At 36.5% G+C, this 21,149-nt stretch overlaps 3 protein-coding genes and 2 long non-coding RNA genes across 5 annotated transcripts in view; 2 read left to right on the forward strand and 3 right to left on the reverse strand.

Annotated features, from left to right (window-relative positions):
* Window positions 1–21,149, forward strand: part of LOC144207347 (uncharacterized) — a 166,136-nt gene that overhangs the window by 24,069 nt on the left and 120,918 nt on the right. The window lies entirely within an intron of this gene.
* Window positions 260–1,515, reverse strand: LOC144207349 (uncharacterized). The gene is made up of 3 exons (XR_013328641.1): window positions 1,431–1,515; window positions 983–1,122; window positions 260–463 (listed from the first exon to the last, which is right to left on the reverse strand). It is a non-coding gene; the product is annotated as an uncharacterized LOC144207349 (long non-coding RNA).
* dcps (decapping enzyme, scavenger) lies at window positions 2,024–3,893 on the reverse strand. Its single transcript, XM_077732702.1, has 6 exons — window positions 3,496–3,893; window positions 3,151–3,301; window positions 2,938–3,083; window positions 2,750–2,863; window positions 2,548–2,658; window positions 2,024–2,468 (listed from the first exon to the last, which is right to left on the reverse strand). Exons 1-6 carry the CDS (start codon window positions 3,688–3,690, stop codon window positions 2,193–2,195), a joined length of 993 nt encoding a protein of 330 aa, XP_077588828.1. The 5' UTR covers window positions 3,691–3,893; the 3' UTR covers window positions 2,024–2,192.
* ids (iduronate 2-sulfatase) lies at window positions 4,043–8,822 on the forward strand. The gene is made up of 13 exons (XM_077732701.1): window positions 4,043–4,210; window positions 4,475–4,611; window positions 4,687–4,864; window positions 4,959–5,047; window positions 5,276–5,476; window positions 5,553–5,723; window positions 5,799–5,925; window positions 6,201–6,371; window positions 6,542–6,648; window positions 7,302–7,415; window positions 7,941–8,051; window positions 8,149–8,283; window positions 8,355–8,822. The coding sequence occupies exons 1-13, from the start codon at window positions 4,144–4,146 to the stop codon at window positions 8,436–8,438; spliced, it is 1,692 nt and encodes a 563-aa protein (XP_077588827.1). The 5' UTR covers window positions 4,043–4,143; the 3' UTR covers window positions 8,439–8,822.
* aff2 (AF4/FMR2 family, member 2) overlaps window positions 10,585–21,149 on the reverse strand; it is a 92,956-nt gene continuing 82,391 nt past the window's right edge. The window contains exons 18-26 of the mRNA XM_077732700.1: window positions 20,413–20,641; window positions 20,175–20,308; window positions 19,610–19,673; window positions 18,666–18,802; window positions 17,918–17,989; window positions 17,087–17,180; window positions 15,908–15,960; window positions 14,357–14,574; window positions 10,585–13,370 (exon numbers count right to left, since the gene is read on the reverse strand). Coding sequence (XP_077588826.1) covers window positions 13,249–13,370; window positions 14,357–14,574; window positions 15,908–15,960; window positions 17,087–17,180; window positions 17,918–17,989; window positions 18,666–18,802; window positions 19,610–19,673; window positions 20,175–20,308; window positions 20,413–20,641 — 1,123 coding nt within the window. The 3' untranslated portion in view covers window positions 10,585–13,248. The remainder of the gene's footprint in view (window positions 13,371–14,356; window positions 14,575–15,907; window positions 15,961–17,086; window positions 17,181–17,917; window positions 17,990–18,665; window positions 18,803–19,609; window positions 19,674–20,174; window positions 20,309–20,412; window positions 20,642–21,149) is intronic.

Genomic DNA, 21,149 nt, shown 5'->3' on the forward strand with positions numbered 1-21,149 from the left:
TGTAACTCTCCACTAAAATGTAAATAACCCTATAATCAAACTCCTGCCGTGAGTTTGCCACCCTCCACACAGTGTGTATAGTTTTTTTTCCTCGCATAGAAAACACTTACAGCATTTAAAGAGCATCTTCATGCTCTCTTATCAGTGGTGGTTGCAAGAATATAAACAGGAAAAGCTTGAGGTTTGGACAAGTATGTAGGACAGAGCTACATTCATAATAATCAATGAATTCAATGATTTTTATATAAAGAAAATCTAGTTTTTTCTTGTTTCAATAGACAATTAGAGTCTTAGTATGTACATGCTGGCTCATCCAGGGTTAATCAATGGTGAAACGGATCTTTTCCATGGTGGGATTGTCCCGGCGAGTTAAAACAAGCATCGAATTGTCTCTTGTTGTACTATTAGAGATCATGATGGGACACTGTCTCTCCATATGGTCTCACATGGTTTGTCCAATGACCTAGTGAGAGAGATGCCCCGGTCAGGCTTCACGCACATACGCTCCAAGCCTATAAATCAGATTACCAGCTCTGAAGCTTTTAACTGTACGTATCCCCACCCAAAATAGTTTCTCATCTCTCTTAATCACAATTCATCTAAAGGCCAAAGCCACTATTTAAGCATTTATTTGAAACCATACACATTAAAACCATAGTATGCATATTGTTGACACCAGTTAACCCTAAATTAAACAGAAAGAGACAACATTTTTAACTGTTGGGAGTCAAAGAGCCATACAGTTTGTCAGAAGCAGCATTAAAAAATGCCAAAAATATTTTAATTAATGTATTATTTTATGTATAATGAGGACTGATGCACTTGGGTGTATTTTAAGAGGGAAGAAAAATAAGGAAAACATGACAAAGAGCCATAGTATATTCAAAATATGATAAGAAGCAATGGGCCGTATTCATTGTAGCCGGGAGCCACAAGCGGCCCGAGAGCCACGTGTTTGCCACCCCTGCTTTAAAATACTAACCGTTTAATCTGATGCGCCCTTGACTCTGTCAACACTGTCACTTGAAGGGAAGAAAGACAGTACTACTTAACTTAGTGGCTGTCATTGACGCTAATAGACGTCCAATCCATTTTGAGTGGGAGGGTTGGCAATGATCAGATCTACTCCAAACAAATCAACAATATTAGAGTTTGCACATGATATGAAATATATCAGTTCCAGTGATTTGGAAGTTTTTCCAGAAAATTACTCCCTTAAAAGTGGAGTGACAGGAACATTTCGTAACTGGAATACTAAGTACAACAAAGCCCGATATGGAACACATGTATCGATGACCAATCACCACTCCCAGTAGCCCACAAACTAGTGCACGGCTACCATAACAAACCAAAGATCAAAGTTGCTCTGTTTGACACGGATGGCAGCCATAGTTGTTGTGATCAAAGTTCAATAAACAAATCATACTTACGATGTATCGAGGATCTCAAACGGTCTCAGCGTGAAGTCATCTCTCAGTGAGTTAAACCAAGACATCAACTCAGCGTTGTTGGCGGACTAATCATTGGATTATTTGTCTCAGTCCTGCCCAGTTTCACTGGTCTCCTGTGATGCGTTCACGGGTAGATAGGAAATTTCTCTTTCGGACAACTTTAAAGCCTTTAAATTTTCCATGTAATGTTTTTTAAACAAGAACTACAATCCTTATTTATAAAGGTGAAATATGATTGTTTTGAAAGGTCTCCAATCCATGCTTTAATGCTTTGTATTGCACTAAATGGAATGTCAATACTACAAATTTATGGTAAATGTATAATGTGGCGCCCTCTCCTGTCACTTTTTATATGCATAGTTATTATTATATAAAATATTAATTGTCCATACTGCTTACCCTCACATTTTGTAAAAATAATTAAGGACATTATAATAAGTCTGGTTTAAATCTTACAATTAGACAAAAATATTTAAAAGAATAAACTTGCAAATATTTCTAAAGAGAATTTTCATCGTTCTTGAATATGTATAAAAAATTAATTTCCATTCCAATTTATATAGAATCAAATGTTGAAAAGCAGGAACACTATTTATTAAATGACTTAGGTTTATCGTACATTATACATTTGCTAAAAAAAAACAAATTAAAAAACATGTTTTACCTGTGAGTGGACAACCAATTATAAATGATCAAAATACAAAAACGGATTGGAAAAACTACCTGTTATAGTCAGGGTGATCATTCCACTTCCAATCTGCCAGCTTTTCTAAATTGACTGAGCAGTCCATCATCTGCCCGGAGCGGGAAAGAAAGACTCCTTGTTTTATAGAAATGTGAATCGGACTGTAGGTTCTGGATGACATCTGTGAGAAGGTGGGCACGTTCCACCCCACAACCTGGGGCATCATAGCCCAGTTTAGTGAAATGGATGTGAAGGTGGTAGTAAGATGGCTGGTAGTGCAAGTAAACTCTCAACTTGCTGACTGGGAGGTTGTAGCGTTGCAGAATGGCCTCCTAAATTACACATTGTTGGATCATTGGGTGGAAAAATAAAGCCCTAAAAGTGCTTCAATAAAGATAAGTGAGGTTTTACCTTTCCTTTCTGTAAAATGTTTTGAAGAAGTGGTATGTGCTCAGATTTCAGGTCTCTCAGACTTTTGATGTTTCTCTGATGTATGATAGCGATCAGGTACAAATTATCCAGCTGAAAGTAGACATTATGGCCGGATTAAAAAAACCCAACCCGTAGTTTCATGTCTGGTTTAGACTATAAAATACATATAAAGCAAGTTTACCTGTTTCTGGTCCCATTTGAAGTCCGGGAGTAAGACAAAACCAAGCTTTGGGTCTGGGTCTTCAAAAACGATCCGCTCAGACTCTGCCTTCTTCTCCAAGATGTTGTATACCCACTAGAAAGTGAATATAATGTCCCGCAAAATATAACCACACAATTTAAGTAGTTTTCACATTTTTTTCACACTACCTGCACACTGAAACTCTGCTTCTGGATGAAGGGAAGCGTGATGGACTCATAGTCATCTGCGGTCTCTTCTACTAGGAAGCTCTCCTGACGTTGGTATTTCTTGACATGCTTCTCAGTGGCTGGGCATACTACAGTCGCTTTGATCTCTAAAAATAACATCAAAAATATGTCTTCTTTCTCAAAAAGATTTGATCTACATTAGTAGTGTGTTACCATTCAGGTGAGGTGAAGCCTGGAGACGGTAGGTGCTGTAGATATCATTTTTTAGATCCAACTCCAGGGTTGAAGAAGTGAATATTTCAGACAGGTTGTCTTCTGTGATGGGTGTCTTTTCCAAGATGACAACAGCATTCTCGTCGGCAAGCTGATGAATATGAATACAACTCAATGGTAACTATTATTCTTAGTCATTTCTCCATATACAAATTGTGTTAACCCTCTTGATGCATATTTTTATAAATTAGTTACATGAAAGCAAAAAGATAATTGTATAGAAAAATCACATTAAGAATTAGCCACAAGGAATCTGAAGTAATAAACAAATATTGTTATGATTACCTTTCCGTGGACGAAGATTGTTTTCTCCCTAGCAGAATCACTCAAAACGGTTATGGTTTGAAAACCAGACAGGACAGATTTATTCCCGTTTTCTCCCCGATCATTTTCGTGATCCGTTTTTGTTTTCTTTGTTTTAGGAGATAATTCATTTGATACAGCACCATTATTTTCACGTTTAGTTGAAACGTCCGCCATGTTTGACGCTACTTCCTGAATTTACAAAGATTGTTAATATGCGGCAAGATAGTTCACTCTTCTGACCACAACAAATCGGGCAAAGATGCGCGTGGAGATCTGAAATATCGCACATACATCCTAAAGGAGATTTTTATGTGTGAGATGTTTCTTACTTATATTACTATCGTTTTTAAATACTTTTATTACAACCAATGCATTAGCTGTTAATTTGATCTTCACTAGCAATTTATTTTTAATGATTGACAGTTTATGTAGCTATCTGAATCACTGATTAGGGGCGGGGTTTGTATAGAATAGACCAATGAAAGCACAGCACTAATAACGCTAGGATGCTATTAAAGAGGAAGAGCGCCGATAAGTATTTATATTAGTTATCATCGCGTTTAGACACGCGACGATGTTAGTTTGACTTTTGTACAAGGATCGAAGTTGATATTTGAATGTCTTAACATGTATACTTATGTCCATAGATGTTTGTTTCTCGTTCTTCACGTGCTTCTTGTCAGTGCGCAAAAAGGTAAGTTTTTAGTAACTTTATGTTACTATTCTAATCCTAGTTAACCAACAACAGTAAGAACACAGATGTGAATTCCTTTTTTTTTACATTTTGACTTGTGTTTAATCCGATTTGGCTATAATTGGCCATAATAAGATGCCTGTTATCCAATTTGCGGCGAGAGGGAGTAAAACAGATCAGCGTTTCTGCCTGTCAAAAATTAAGCATCTTTTTAAAGTCGCTTACTTTACAAATTGATGTACATCTTTCTGTCTTTGCTTGTAGAAAGACAAAATGTCCTTTTCATCATCGCTGACGATCTGCGGACTTCTTTGGGATGTTATGGAGACATATTAGTAAAATCACCCAACATTGACCAACTGGCATCCAAAAGCCATGTTTTTCTCAATGCTTTTGCACAGGTTAAAAAGAATGATTCTAACCCATCCACAGGAGTTGTTTAAATACACATGACTATATCCTTATTGTGTTTGCAGCAAGCAGTGTGTGCTCCAAGTCGAACATCCATGTTAACAAGTCGCAGACCAGATACAACTAGGCAGTATGATTTTAAATCATACTGGAGAGTCCATTCTGGAAACTACACTACTCTTCCGCAGTACTTTAAATCCCAAGGTTATACTACCATGTCAGTGGGAAAGGTTTTTCACCCAGGTAAATCTAAACACAAACTAAATTTGCCAATTTTCTTAGGTCTTGTCATGACATGTTTGGAACAATGGTTGTGCTTTTGTTTTTTTTTTGGCAGGCATCGCCTCCAACTTCACTGACGATTATCCTTACAGCTGGTCCATCCCAGCATATCACCCTGCTTCATTTAAATTTGAGAAAGAAAAGGTACACTTTAAAAGAGATTTTTTTTTTATACATGGTCGGGCCTCTACTTATGAATGCCTCTACTTACAAAGTTTTCAGGTTAACAAAACGCAATACTAATTCCTTCCAACCCATACTACTAAGTGTCGATTACTGCTTATTTTACTTTTGTAGAATTTAGTTGTGGTACGAGCATATCTGCAAGCAGTATTTATACATGAATATCTTACTAAAAATATTTTTTTTTAGGTATGTAGAGGAGAGGATGGCCGCCTCCATGCTAACCTGCTGTGTGCAGTCAATGTGACTGAGCAGCCTGGAGGAACACTTCCTGACATTGAAATTGCACATGAGGCTGTGAGACTACTAAAAACTCAAGCGAATGGCAGCAATCCCTTTTTTCTGGCTGTGGGATTTCACAAACCTCACATTCCCTTTCGGATACCACAGGTTTGTTATAGTATTCTACAGAAATGACTTCAAATATGTTTGCAAGCATAGTTGCTATTACATTTCTACATTCCAGGAGTACCTGCGCCTCTACCCGATGGAGCAAATGAGTCTGGCAGCTGATCCAGATGTTCCCAAACGTCTTCCACCTGTAGCTTACAACCCTTGGATGGACATTAGAAAGCGAGATGACGTCCAAAAGCTCAACATTAGCTTCCCTTATGGACCAATTCCTAAAGAGTTTCAAGTATGAAGGTTATGCTGTGACTATTTTCAAACTTTGCATCAATCTTTTTAAACTCCCGGTGCAATTTTGTTTCAGCTTCGCATCCGGCAGTACTATTATGCTGCCGTGTCCTATATGGATGCCCAGGTTGGGAAACTACTCAATGCTCTTGATGCCCTGGGATTGGCTCAGAACACACTTGTGGTTTTCACTTCTGATCATGGTGAGTCAGAACAAGTGTTTTCAATTAGTAAAATAAATCATGGCGTTTGCAGGACATTTTTATTTAATTTTTGGTGGATTTGGGAATGTTTCTTTTACCAACCAAGTGCGTCGCTATTAAATGGCAGCCACTAGAGGTCAGGGTTGTTTCAAAATTGAATCAAGTTTGTTCTGCATGAATATTTCTGAGGGTAGTTTGATGAATTGATGTATAGCTCAGAAATTCAAGTCATTTTGGAAATTTAACCTTATTTGTTGGACATCTTGTTGTTTTAGGTTGGTCGCTCGGTGAACATGGTGAATGGGCAAAATATTCAAATTTTGACGTGGCAACACGAGTTCCGCTTATCTTTCATGTACCTGAACCTTCTGGGCCTTATAGAGGGGTTGAAACCCCTTCCTTTCCATTTATGGATGTCTTTAGACAATCAGAGTACATCTTTAAAGGTAAGAACCTATATTTTTAAAAATGTCCAACATCATATTGATTGTTTTACATTAGGATCCAGTAAAAAAAAAACAAAGGATATTTTTCAGTTTTATATTAGTTGTTCTTTTAGTAGCATTTTGTGGTGTAAGTCTCTGTAAATAATTCCTGCTGCACTTGTATTTTCCAGTTGAAACTGTTCTACAAAATGTAGTGGAGCTTGTGGATGTTTTCCCAACCCTTACCCTCTTGACGGGTCTAGAAACACCTCCATCTTGTCCTGAAGTTTCACTCCAGGTATTGATCATGATACTTTAAACTAGTAAAAAGGGTTTAAGATCAATGTTCTTTCTTCTCTGTGCAGCAGCAATCCTATGGCGCGCAGTAAATAAAATCTAAAGTTTTTGGTGTTTTACATGAAAAATTCGAGAGAATATTTGCAAATTAAAGCAAATAAGATAACCCCAAAGCAAACCACTTTGTAATTTTTTTTCTTCATGTAGTGAAAAAGATCAGTGCATACAGAGAAGCTGATTGAAAAGCAATTCTGATGACGTGAACAGTTGGATGCCTCATGCCTTCTCCTGTCAAATCAAATTTGTCATGCTACAAACATGAAAATTGTAGTATTGAAATACAAATGCAACTGATGGTAAAATCACTAGTGTAAATGGCACAGTTAATTAATTAGTAATTGATTTAATTGTCCTTGAGTGAATTGGAATATCCTAATTGCTTTTTCAACACATTTAATGGTTGACTACTTTTTGCTATTTGTAATAGGACTCTAAATTGATGAATATGTTAAGAATTTTCTGCCTATTTGAGTCAGCCCTGCTATTAATACATGATTAATCTGTGGGATGATTCCATCTCTTACCCTCCCATGGTTTTATGAAAGATGCATGTATGTAACTCTAAAATGTCTTCATTTTTTTTTTTTTTTTTAGAAGGAGCTGTGTACAGATGGAAAGAACCTGTCCCAAGAATTCCTCCCCGACCGACAAATTGATATAGAGGCAGTGTCTTTCAGCCAATACCCACGACCTGCTGACACACCGCAGGTAATGGCAATGGAGGCTTTTTTTGGGGGGGGTGACAATTTGACAGGCTTTGAGTAATGTATCATCCCGGCTGGTTTAAAGTAGCCACATGCAAACAATCATGGGAAAATTGGTTTCAATTAGATTATATTCTATCACACTTAACTTGTTCATGCACAAATTATTCCTTTAAAAAAAAAAAAAAAAGTTTTTAAGTGTTTTTTTCATCTTTATATAGTTATATACATTTCTATTGACTTAATTTAGCTTTCATTAATGTATGAATTTATACATACTTGCAATTAGTACAAATGTTTTTTTTAAATGGCAAAAACACCATGAATTTTTGATTATAAAATTCTATGGTTGTTAGATAACATAATAAACTACTCGCTAAAGTACATTTTGCTTTAGATAAACCTAATTTTCTCATTTTGTTGGGAGAAACGGCTACCATTTGTAAAACTTTCACATTTTGGCCAGCAGACTAGTGGATTGCTTTAAAAAGTTATTGTCCGAGGTGTAATGTTTGTCATCGTCTACTAGGCGGACTCTGACCTTCCTGACCTTAAAGACATAAAGGTGATGGGCTACTCACTGCGCACCAATGACTACAGACTCACTCTATGGCTAAGCTTTGACCCCAAGACATATCAGGTAAAAGTAACTCCATCTTTCTCAAATACATGCGCTTAAAAAGCCTGATCATCCATCTTGTATTGTTGACATTTGATCACTATTGTCGCTTTTAAAGTGCAATGTGTCAGATGTCCACGCTGGAGAGCTGTACATGCTATCAGATGACCCCGGTGAGGATGACAACGTATACGATGAAGAGCAGCACAACATGATCCAAATTTTGAACGAGAAATTGAAGAGCATGCCTCCTGTGAGTTTGCTTAAGTCAATCCATCTAACGTCTTCATCAATACGATTGTAATTGTTATTTTTCCTGTCTAGACTACAAGTTTACAGACGAGAATGAAGCTGCAGCTCCATTACCTCACAGCAGGAATGAAGACCAGTGGAAGGTCAGTGCAATGACAGATGGCTGAAGAGTGCACTCAAGCAATAAATGTTTCTTTTCAAAATAAGGCCATGATTTCAAATCTAGTGTGCAATTCTGTACTGGAGTGTACCTTTTCCCTTTAATTAGCACTTTGTAAGGCTCTCGAGGTGAGATTTTTCAATAGAAAGCACATGGACTGCTTTAATTACTTGTGAATTCTTATGTGAATTTTACACACGACATAAAAAGTTTGCTAATAACGAGAATGTATGTTTTTGTCGTTATATTAACTGACATTTACATCTATTTGCCCACTTTCTCACCTTGTTAACATGCAGTCTGTAATAATTCAGTACAAAGGAAGTGTTTTTACACTACTTGCCATTTAACTGAACATGTGTGAAAGGGGGAAATATGTCGTGTTGATCATACTGTCACTCTAAGCTGACTATTCCGGTTGTATATGATGCACAATTGTTGTAATGGTACTTGTTTTTGACTTTTGACTGATATTATGTGTTAAAATAAACATTTGCACAGTTCAAAATACTCCAAATTGTTTTACCTGTGTATATTATTTGTGGTCAGATAGAAATTTAGATTAATTTTAGTCCAAGCGCTGAAGTGATTGAACATTCAGAAAATTTAAACTGAAACATTAGTTGTATTTTTATCTGAGTTTAACTTAAGAAATATCATCACTGTCATAAATTCAAATTGCACTGCAGTAGTCCGTCTTAAGTCAAACTGTAAATCTCCCTCAGTGGTTTCATCCAATCAATATATATCATCCTAAACCGTCATCTATTATCATGATCACATTCATCTAATGCCAATTAAGTTATTGTGTTTACCTCTCGCCTCCTTTTTAGTTTTCGGAATGACACGCGTGGTTGCCCCTTCTCCCCCTAGCCACTTTGTCATTGTCACGCTCTCATTATGATTCATACACTGCTAATCGCATTAGCACTATGGGCTCATAGCTTGACAGGTCACCCTGTCTTTCCGTTAACATTGGCGACACACAATTACATTAGAGAGGTGGAGTGTGGGCATGTGTGAAAAAGCTTAGCTCAGCTTCCTCACACCTGGGCTTGAACTTTACATTGTGTGTTGTTGTGTATTTGAATTTTTTTTTCCAAGATCCCTGCTTTTACTCATGGTACCTGTTCTATATGCATTACATAAGATATGTTTGGCGCTCGTGCTGCTATTTTTTTAGTTTCTGTGTCTAGACTAGAATAGCCAGATTATGATTTATAAAACAAAATTGTGTTTTAAATGGAAAACAAAATATATAGACAATGATTGTAATTTTATTTTACCATTTTTAAATTAGTCTCATAAACTGGACTTTTTCTATCTATATATATTTAAATCTTGATGGATATCTAGATGGATATATCTAGATGGGGATGGCTCTAGTTGGGAACAGGTCTGGATGGGGATGGGTCTGGATGGGGACGGGTCTAGATGGGGACGGGTCTAGATGGGGACGGGTCTAGATGGGGACGGGTCTAGATGGGGACGGGTCTAGATGGGGACGGGTCTAGATGGGGACGGGTCTAGATGGGGACGGGTCTAGATGGGGACGGGTCTAGATGGGGACGGGTCTAGATGGGGACGGGTCTAGATGAGGACGGATCTAGATGAGGACGGATCTAGATGAGGATGGATCTAGATGAGGATAGATCTAAATGGAGATAGAGAGATGGCGATAGAGAGATCTAGAGCGATCTAGAGCGATCTAGAAAGATCTAGATAGATCTAGATAGATCTATCTATATATCTATACGTTCACTAAAATCACATTAAAATACTTTCTAAAAACCCTTTCTTTACATATCACAGCACATATGCCTATAATTTTTGTTTGTGAAAATCAACTATATATATTTTACACCGCAGTGCAATGTTAGCTATTAGGACATTGCCATAAAAGACTAGAGTGGCTGACATGCCATTTTTAAAATGTCATGAAATAATGAATTAGAAAATACCACAAAATAGATTGAGGTCAAACATAATCACGGTGTGCATTTATGGCCGTGTAATTTGATTCAAAATCAAATTTGCACAGTTTAATGGGGCAGACGGTATTCAAAAACCATTAAAGTGATCTGCATGAACTTGAAATTTGCATCCATACAGTAACAAACATCCTAAAAAGTTGAAGGAGTAAATCAAGTGGTGTCAATAGCAGCCAATGGGTTAACAAGGAATTGACCAAAAATGCCTTAAAACCCATTTTTTTGTTGCTATATATGTTACCTCTTCCATTATCAGGACACCAGTTGTTGGTCTGACGCTACCATTTATTGCATGCAACGTTTTCCATATCAGGCATTTCGGACAAACCTTAAAAACATCAAGAAAACAGAAGAAAAAAAATAAACAATGGAAACTTGACACTTTGAATGGCACATTTTCCTTAAAGCCGGACTCCAATGTCATCATACAGTAAATGCTAGTAAAAAGCTTATGGAAACATTTGATTTTACAAAAAAAACAATCTCTTATTTGTACCAATATGGTATGGAAAATCACTTGGATTCATTATTTTTTTTCCCTTTAAATAAATAGAGCAATTCCCACTGGACACGAATAGAGGCACTTAAGTTTTTTTTTCAGTTTTTTTCCGTATTTTTTTTGTCAAATGTTCTTTCCACATCCGCATTGTCTTCCATACACATTCAACAGTGGTTTTATGACTGTAAAACGAAACAGTCACTCTCAATAAGTTGAATTTACACGGACCAGATGCTAAAAAAAATAAATACCATCAAAATAAAAAAATAACAGCACAGAAAGAAGCATGTCGTTTTCATGTGCCATTAAAAAAATGGCAGGTTTGTTGCTGTATGCGACCATAAATAATCACACACACTTTTTTTTCCTCACTCGTACAAACACTCACACATTACAGAATATACTGTGGATGTTCATTTTTAGTATCTTGATTCACGTCATTCAATTGTCCGGTCACTTTGAACTGACACAAACAACCACAACAACAATAACAACAACATCATCACTGTTTTTGTACAAGTCACAGTCTCTATATCGTGGAGCACAAACATCACTGTTGTCTAGTCCCTTTTTTTCCAAAAGACTTGACACAATCAGTCGTACACGAATACAAACGACAACACAACAAACGACCAAAATGTCCAGTGGTGATTTGATCGGATTCAAATTTTGGTGCAAAGTTGCCATTAGTGGGGAATTTGGTCATTTTTACACCGCACTTTAGGACAGTTTGCTTGGTTTGGTGGGTTAACGTGGGAGCCAGAACTGAGCCAAATGACCTTAAAAATGAACTAGTAAGGCATAGAAAAATAAGGTATTTTTGTGTCTAACTAAAATATGTCGATTTCTTTGGTGAAATATTTCAATCTGAACAATGACAGAGAAGTCACAATTATCTCCCTCCATTGGTTAAATTGAATATTTGGCAATACAACAACAAATGTTTTTATATTTTAAACCTTACCGTTGTGGTTTTCCTTGGAGGGCAAACTTGTATTAACCTTATGTTGTTAATTTTTAAATATGTAAAGAAAATGAATGATTTGTGGTTTTGAAAGCAAAAGCCCAAAAACCAAAACATATTTGCATTGAATTCCAATAAGGACAATTTCGTTTTTAGGGTTCCTGTGAAATCTTAAAAAGTGTTTGTATTAATCTTAATTAACTGAATTTAATCTGCTAAATGTTGGAAAGTTCTTTCTGAGATTTTAATCAAGTGCTTTCGGAGCAAAAGATGTTTTTAAATTTTGAACATTTTTAAATGTGCCCTGAAATTGGTACTAAACTCTTAAGTAATCTTAAAGATATCTTAAAAATTCTCAAATTTCCCATAATGAAATCTATAGGAACCCTATTTTTTGGCACTTGGGAAAAAACTATTGGCACACTTCAAAAATTGTACAATCAATACAACTGATTTATATATTTTTGTGGGTTTTATGAATATCAAGCTTAAAAAACAAAAAACGAAAAACTAAACAGACAATGATTGTATTTACGAATTAGTGCAAAGGCCGTTGGCACACAAATAACAAATAGAAGATACGTAACTAGAAAATAAGCTAACTAGGCCTTCTAAAAAGACAGCAGCAACCTTTTAAATAAGCCACCATCAACAGCAAATACTGTATAAAGTGCCAAAAAAAGAAAGGCTTAGGTTAAAGGCCAGTTGCTGAAAATGCAACCATATTTGTTTATTCTGAACTAAAAATGACATCGTCACACAACACCAAAATGACCGTACGCTAATTTAAGTGTGTCAGATGTTAACGTTGACTTTTCCAGTGTATAAGGTATACTTACTCCTTATTTAATATCTACGCTGGATCAATATCACAGACCACATTGTAGTCTTTTGAAAGGGCTTCCTTGCAATTGCCATCCACTTGAATTGCAACTAGCTAATGTCGACCATTTCCTTTTGAAAATGATCCCATCTTGTTAAAAATAGATCTAACTTATATTCCTATTCAGGGAGGAACTACACAAATCTGAGTATAATTATTGTCTCTCCAAAGAGGCACATCAATTTCATTATGGTAATCACTATCTGGGTGAGCCACATTCAAATGATGTAGTTAGTGTTTATTCCTAAGTGCTGATTGATTTTTGCTCAATTAATCCACCTAGTCAATGCCATTACTTTATGACTGCGTGTTGAGTCATTTGAAGGACCCCAGCGGGGACTAAAACGTTATTGTGTGTTATCTCACTGATCCCAGTTCTAGCTCCCAGGCCCATTTGATGATTTTTCTGTCAGTTTTTTTCTTTTTTTTTTCTCTTTTCTTTCTTAAATAGCTGGCTGTGGTTCATTGCCTACAGCAGGTGAGCCTCAATGCGAAGCCAGTGGAGACCCTGTCTGATGTAACGGACCAGATCGGTCATGCCGCTCTGTTGACTCAATGGCTCCATAACAGAGTCCAACTCACGGTAAAACTCTGCAGGGATACAAGAACATGCTAATCAGGTTATTTATATCTCACAATGATTCTCCTTCTCAGTGAGTAGATTGTTTATATAATCACGTCAAGAATATTCCTAGGTAATCCAACGAATGATTACAATGGTACCCCAACTGACAAAAGGAATTGGCTTTGTAACTTCAATTTTTTTGTATGAAGAGATCAATTTTCCCTCTAATTTTTCGTTTGTCTGGATAGCAATACAACCTATGAGTACCAGTGTGAGTGACATCATCATTGCTCGCTATGGGAACACAAGTATTACACCTGCCATAAGCAGGTGCATATCAATTTTGCCTCTAATTTTCATGTAAAACATGCTGTAAAACACTAAAAACATAAGAGTGGACAGAGCTACTGCCACTGGCAGCCACGTAAACGGCGCCATCATGGGGAAAGGGGTAAAAATGTGTGAAAAAGAAAATTCGTTATTAAGCCATTAAAATGAATAACGAAAAGATTTACTATTGGTGTTGAGGGAGTGTATAGGGAGTTGGCAAATGGATAAATAGACAAACGCACATAAACACAATTTAACTAAAATATTTGGATTCAAAAGAACGTAACTCTCCTGGGGTCCATGGTGAAAAATAAAGAATAACATTTGTTTAAGCACACTCGGAAAAACTCACTCAAAGACACCCCAAAAAAAGCATGTCCCTCCTAGCCAATGGGAGGCCAGCAGGGTGTTGTTGACACACCCAATGGAAGATCAGCGAGTTCTCGGGCAATATGCAATGGGAGAGAAACTGTCGTGCCAATTTAGAAATATAATATAGGATGGAATTTACATTTCGGAAGATGTTTGAGTTTTACTGAGATTTTGCGCATCTTAATTTGAATTCCTTTTGTATCCCTAGGCTAAATTTTCCAGTCGATGCATGTCATAACCTGAAAGTTTTGTATGTAGAAAGATATTTTGTAAGTAGAGGTACCACTGTGGATGAATTAAATTTTCATACCTTGACTACCAGAGGCCAGTCTGTCAGCAATCTCCCAGTGTTCATAGCTGCGTAGGATGTTGTTAGTGATGTTGACGTGACTGGCAGCCATGTGGTGGATACGTTGGGGAATAGCTACTGTGCCTGACGAATTTGCCGCAACTCCTGAGGCGACGCCCCCTGCGCCGCCGCTGGCCGGTGACAGACTGAGAGAGAGTGGAGACGGGGTTCCGTTGATCCTGGAATTCATACGGTAGATTTAAATAGTCACCGATAAGTTCATGGTAGGTTATTGAATCATGGATCTTAACATAAGCAATTGAGTAAGTCAAACAAATGCTTTTTTTTTTAAAGATAGCGTCAACAACTTGTGGTTAACATGTCCGCCACACAGTTTTGAGGTTTTGTGGATGGAATCTGTGGCTTCACTGAGAGGAGTTTGCATGTTTTGTGCTTCTTCCCATATTCCAAAAATGTTAGGTTAATTGAAGACTACAGATTGGCCAAGGGCTATATGGTAAATGGTACGCGGGTAAATGAGAATGTGCGAGTTTGTCTGCATAATGGTTTAAAAATATTTTTTGTGTGACACAAGGAAGAGAAAAATACAATTTAGATTTAATAAAAAATCTTTTACGTCTGAAATAGTAAGGAGAAAGACAAAACTTTAAATTAATAGGTTACAGGACCTCACATTTGATGAATGTTATAATTGTATTATATTTCTATTAAGAATACTTTTTTTAATATACATTCTTAATGAAACAAAAAATATCACTGAATAAGATCTTTAAAAAACTAAACTGATGAAATGCTCTTATGGTCTCTAATAATAGTAAACTTTTCTTTTAAATTTTACACTATTTAACTTATCGTCTCCTATTGACAATAATAAACATCCAATTAGCCGCGAATGCTCATTTTCACTACAATTGCCATCTGCCCAATTCTAATATTCCTTCTCCACTCCCACTCCAAATACATTAAATTTCTATCACCATCAATGTCTACTAATAACTAAAATGAGTGCCCTTATAAGGGGTTAAACCTTTAACATGAACTGGTGTGTTGCTTGCACAGTAACATGACGCTTTCCAGTTCCAAAATCTCCTGCCGCATCACGCAGTGGGTGTGTGAATGTGACACTGACGTCATGTCTGTGATTATGGACTCGGCCCTGGCTAATCCTTGGACTTGGCGCGTTCTTGGCTGTACACACATTACTCACACACACATACACACTCATGCACTGGGGTCCGGTCCCGCTGTTACACAGCGTCAGAGCTGTTCAAACTCATTAGCTTCACATCCACAGCCCCTCCATGCCTCTCCTCTATCTATCACCACCCACTCCATCTCACCTCAGCCAGCACTCGACAGCTCCTCCAGTTTTCTCCTGCTCACAACTACAGCAAATCAATTCCCTTTTTTTTTAACTTCAGGGGTTTGTTTGTCTACAAGATGGTTAGAGACGCCACGGTATTTGGGAGTGGAGCTCCAGTGAATTCTAAATTCAAAATTAACTGTGTGTGTGTGTGAGAGAGGATGTGTACTGTATGTGTGTGTACCTACTTTCCATTTGTTCTCCAGGGAGATGGTGCGTGGTTGGAGCTTTTGGCAGAATTCTGGTGTACAGAATGACACAAAAGGGAAACTGCGTTAATCAATGTACAGATATAGGCTGAAGACCCCTAAAAGCGTGGTAATATCTTTTCAATTTATGTATTCAGATGATCAGAGTTTTTAGCCTTTGTTGGATTTAACTTATAATTATCACTTTTTGGAGAACCACTGATCCAATAAATCCTGAATCTGGGTTATGCAAATTTAAAAAAAAATGTACCGTATTTTCACAACTAGAACGCGCACTTAAAAGTTTTAGATTTTCTCCAAAAAGACAGGGTGCCTTATCCGGTGTGCTTTATATATTTCATTTTTAATCCCTATATCCTGGTTATTCACCTAATGCAAAATGTCTTTAAACCATATATATGTATATTAATTTTTCTGAATTATTGTCAACCATAGCGTATGATGATTAAATGATTTTCACTTATTTTTAATTGACTGCTTTCAACAACTTTGGTCAGAATTGCCCTTTTTCAATACTTTTGTATATTCCCCAAAAAATGTAAATCTTAATTTGCAAAAATTAACTACATAAAAAACCCTAAATCTCACCAAAAAAATCTAAACATCTCAAAGCCACACATATTTGCATTAATGCAACAATTTCCATGTTGACATGTTACCCAAGAGGCATACAATGTCCATTTAAAATGAGCATTTAAAGAATTGTAACACATTTGTTTGTTTCTTTCCAGTGTAATTTAGGCCATTAGTCGACCACAACACACACTTGCAAGGCGGCAGCTCCCCCCAAAAATCTCATTCCCTTTCTTCCCAGAAATCCAATCCCATCACTGCAAATACAGCACTGTGATAATGACATCCTCAGTAATTAATTAAACTACACATAATTAATCAAAACAAGTACATTAAACCCTAACAATCCTCTCTGATGATTGATGGTACTAATTAGTGCGCTAATATCAAAGAAAAATAATGGATTTTAATAACGCCATGCAAAATTAATGCATCAGCACCATGAAAACGAATATGAAATGTGTTTCAGGGATTGTAATTGGCTTTGCGTGTTTTTCACCCACAGAGTGGAAAATTACTGAGGAAGGAAGTAAAGTCACTATCGCTGTGTGTGGCAGTGTGTGACAGTTTTTGTGTGTGTGTTACCTTGAAATACTCCATCAGTGAACGTGAGTATTTAACAGCATGGTCTTTCTTCAGATGGAACATCCTCAGATACAGCAGAGACAGACAGCGGTTACTATGGAAACAAAACCATTAGAAGGCAGATGAAGCCTCTGTACAAATTCACCGTAAAAGCCTCATCCCCAGTACTGTATTATCGTTGAATCATCTCCAAAAAAAAAAAGTCATATTTCATATTTCCATATGCGTCCACTCCGAATCAGATGAGTAACTATAAAGCTTTTAACTCATTAGTAGCCATTGACATCCAATCTATTTTGATGGGAGAGGTGGCAGCAATTAAACGCTATATGACAATACAGTAAAAACTAAACTTAGGTCTAATTTTGTTTTAAATTTGTATACCTTTCTTCTCTTTAAAATATTCCCAAAATGATGCACACAAATGTCCTCAAAATATGATAACGACCACTTACCAACGAGAAGTAGTGTATACTCTTATCGTATTATATTTACTTGCATCTCAAATTGCTCGTATGTTGGGGCACTCGTATGTCGAGGAATTACTGTACTAGAATTAAAAAAAAATTATAATTAAATAGCCTCGTAAATCTGGAAGAAGATAGAGGCCCAAAACCTGTTGCATGTGAAGAACTTATGTCTAATAATTTTTATATTCATATCGGAATGTCTGGAAAAACAGCTTTTAAACTTTTTGGTGATGTTCAAGTGTTTATTTTTAGATTCAGGCATTTCCCTTATCAATCTAGTGAGTGTGTGACATAATGGCTGTTATAAAATAAATACATGCCAATGGGGTTTCTAATATTAAAACTAAAATGGTTGTCATACCATAACACAGCAAGTTTCTTCTCAGCTATGGTGGCTGAGTGGCTGGTGAAGTTCTTCAACCTCATAGCATACCTAGAGAGAACAGAAATGATGATATAGACAATTCATTACAAGGCACATACTGTATAATACAGTCGGACATGATAACCACTATATCATGACCCCATTGCATATATTGCTTACTGTAAAAACCCTACTCAAACTTTAGTTTCTTTGGATTTCAAAGGGTATATTTAAAGGTTATTGATTTTTTGTTTTGAGAAGCATACTTGTTTCTCAGTAACTGTCAGGTCATCTGTTGCTTTCTGCCCTCAGTGACCCAATCAGCTCTGCATGATTATCTTTTTAATCGGTTTATCAGTCTTCTGAAATTCAGCACCAATGAGGTCATTTATACTTTATTGATCTCTACAAAAATGTGTGTCCTTCCTCTTCCCTCAGCATGGATACCAAAGGTGCAAATAGGCAGCCTTGAAGCTATATCTAGGACTCAGTCTTGCTCAAGGACACTTCAGTAGGATACATGGGGTTTGACTAGAGTCCTTCAGTTTTGAGTCCCTGCCATCAACTTGTCTGCTATCATAAAGCAAAAGTGGTATGTTATGACATAGTCTAAATCTGAGATATCGGATTACTTTCTACTTTTTAGAATATTGCGCCAAAGTACTGTGCATTTAAATAAATATATTTTGATTCCTCATTCTTTAAAAGATCCATCTCACTCAGTACCATGACTTTGAACCCATACCTGATTAGCTCGACAGTTTCCGAGTACATTGTATATGGAGATTTGGCCTCTAGGGGATCACGCTCCATAGCATTTCCACACTCAATGAAAGAGAGGGCACCGTCTGCGTAGTTCACTGCTTTACCAAATTTGTCCATCTTTGCACAAAGAAGACATATGAGACAAAAAAATATATATCATTAGACCAGCATACATGTTTAAACAGCTTCGTATTAGGACACAAATCCCTAGGTGAATCTGAGGAAACAACACGGTAAATCAAGCTACTACATTTTCCATTATTGTTCTAAAATCCATCAATTATCTTGACAATAGAAATGAATAAGCAACAAATCAAATGACACATTATAGTCCTTCATATTAACCACTTATACGCAGAAGTACCTCTACTTACATACATATTTTTCAAGTTACAAAACCATTTGATAGGTAAATTACTGTTACAATATCTGAAAACAAGATCCAAGTTATGAACGTAAATACATTTCCTGTATCCGCTATTTTATTTTGAAATTTCTTTGGTAGGATTGTGTGCTGATTGACAATCTCCCAGTTTGTTTAGGGTGTGTTTAAGTGCATGTCTTTGCATGCTTTGCTGCCTAACATTAGCTTCCTCCATCCACTTTTGCATGTACACAAATCAATTAATAACATCTAATAAAATGGATTAAAAATATTTGTTTTTTTAATATCATAATATTTAAAATGAATAGGCACTTGTTTTTTTTTTTTCAATGACCAACAACATGCCATGTTTGCCTTTGTGGAGGCTCAAATGCAAACGTTTAAAAAAACGACATACTAACATGTACAAGGTTAGTCCTCTCATGTATTGGGAATTCTTTGCAACGTTATATTGTTAGCTTCCTACATGCTCCAGTTCATGGAAGTGTCATTGAATGTGCCATTGGTCTTCATTTAAGGGCGATTGACAATAAACTTACCAAAGCATCAGCCTTGTGCTTCAGCCTTTTGGCCTCCTGCATATAGTAGTCTGCATTGTGGACTCTAGAAACAGCAAAAAGAACACAGACTGTCACAAATAGTAGATTTGGACAGGCATGTTATTCACCTTAATGTTAATAGATTAAAATAATAATAATAATTCTCTGCGTTAAAGTGAAAATTGTATAAATGACTCACATTTAAGAAAAAAACGACAAAAAATGATTTGCGTTAAAGTGAAAATCAATAAATTACTGTGTTGCCAGATATACGTTGGGGACATTAAAGGCCTCCAGGGGAATAATGTTCTTTTTGGGCTTAACTTAGGTAAGCTCTCAGAGGACTATGTGCTTTGTCTTCCATGACTCGATTTATTTATTTGATGTTAAAACAGACTCAGCGGTGAGATTAAATCATGAGTCATTGGCCGCAGAAATTCCATACATCACATTTAGAATAAACACTGTGTATTTCAATGGTAAAATGTGGCAAATTTGATAAAATGAGGAGGAAGTGTTCTATACTGTAAAAGCAATAGTAACTGGATACTTTGTTGGTACATACGTGTCACTGAAGGACAGTTTTGGTCTTGGAGGTTCCGTAGGTTCTGCCAGTGATTCGGACCAGGCGTCTGAGTTGGGTTGTCCGTTGGCATGGAAACTGTCTCCACAGGGCTTTTTGCTGTGATGATCTGTTAGCTGTGGAAGGGGAGTTTATTAGAAAACCACATTTTGAATAAGCTCTTGATTCAGTTATGTATTGGGTTATATATCAAGTCATAAATCAAAATCTTTCAACTTACACTTGAAGCAACATTTCTGGCACGTGATAACGCTCTACTTTCTGCTCTTCGGTGTCTGTGTGTGGAGGAGGAGATGGAGCAAGGCACCACGGAAGTTGCGGCGCCGTCCTGGCCGAGAGATGAACTGCTCTCACAGGTACGTTTATGCGGGGGCTCTTCAGAAAGAGGGGACAGTAGCGGAGGAAGTAGCTTCTCATCTTGCCGCCGGGACACTTTCCGGTTTAGAGATCTGAAGGGGACGGACACACACACATGCAATTGCTTAGGAATGCAATGAAAAACTCCTAAAACGTATTCAGGTGTTCAGCTGAATGTTTCAGATGCATTTTCTCTGCATTTAAAACGTGATTTCCTTATTTTTATGTGATAAGAGTCATATGCATGTGTCATTGAAAGATGGATTTATCAGCAAATGCCAAAAAAGCTATCATATTTACAGTTGTGCTTCAATATAAACTTATATATGTGTATAAATGTGGATATATATGTATGTTCATATGTATATACGTTTATATGTATGTAAATATGTATATGTATGTAAATATGTATATGTATGTATATATGTATGTATATATGTATGTATATATGTATGTATATATGTATATATGTATATATATGTATATATATGTAAATATATGTAGATATATATACACACATATATACACATATACATACACATATATATACATATATACACACACATATATATACATACATATATACTACATAGATACACA

Source organism: Stigmatopora nigra, chromosome 14 (assembly GCF_051989575.1).
Source record: "Stigmatopora nigra isolate UIUO_SnigA chromosome 14, RoL_Snig_1.1, whole genome shotgun sequence".
Taxonomy (NCBI): domain Eukaryota; kingdom Metazoa; phylum Chordata; class Actinopteri; order Syngnathiformes; family Syngnathidae; genus Stigmatopora; species Stigmatopora nigra.

Excerpts from the sequence above, each read along its gene's own strand:
- dcps (XM_077732702.1), bottom strand. The coding sequence starts at position 3,690 with ATGGCGGACGTTTCAACTAAACGTGAAAATAATGGTGCTGTATCAAAT. Across the intron at positions 3,302-3,495 it reads CAATCTTCGTCCACGGAAAG|CTTGCCGACGAGAATGCTGT; the intron begins GTAATCATAACA and ends CATATTCATCAG. Across the intron at positions 3,084-3,150 it reads GGCTTCACCTCACCTGAATG|AGATCAAAGCGACTGTAGTA; the intron begins GTAACACACTAC and ends TGTTATTTTTAG.
- ids (XM_077732701.1), top strand. The coding sequence starts at position 4,144 with ATGTATACTTATGTCCATAGATGTTTGTTTCTCGTTCTTCACGTGCTT. Across the intron at positions 4,612-4,686 it reads TTCTCAATGCTTTTGCACAG|CAAGCAGTGTGTGCTCCAAG; the intron begins GTTAAAAAGAAT and ends TTGTGTTTGCAG. Across the intron at positions 4,865-4,958 it reads GGGAAAGGTTTTTCACCCAG|GCATCGCCTCCAACTTCACT; the intron begins GTAAATCTAAAC and ends TTTTTTTGGCAG.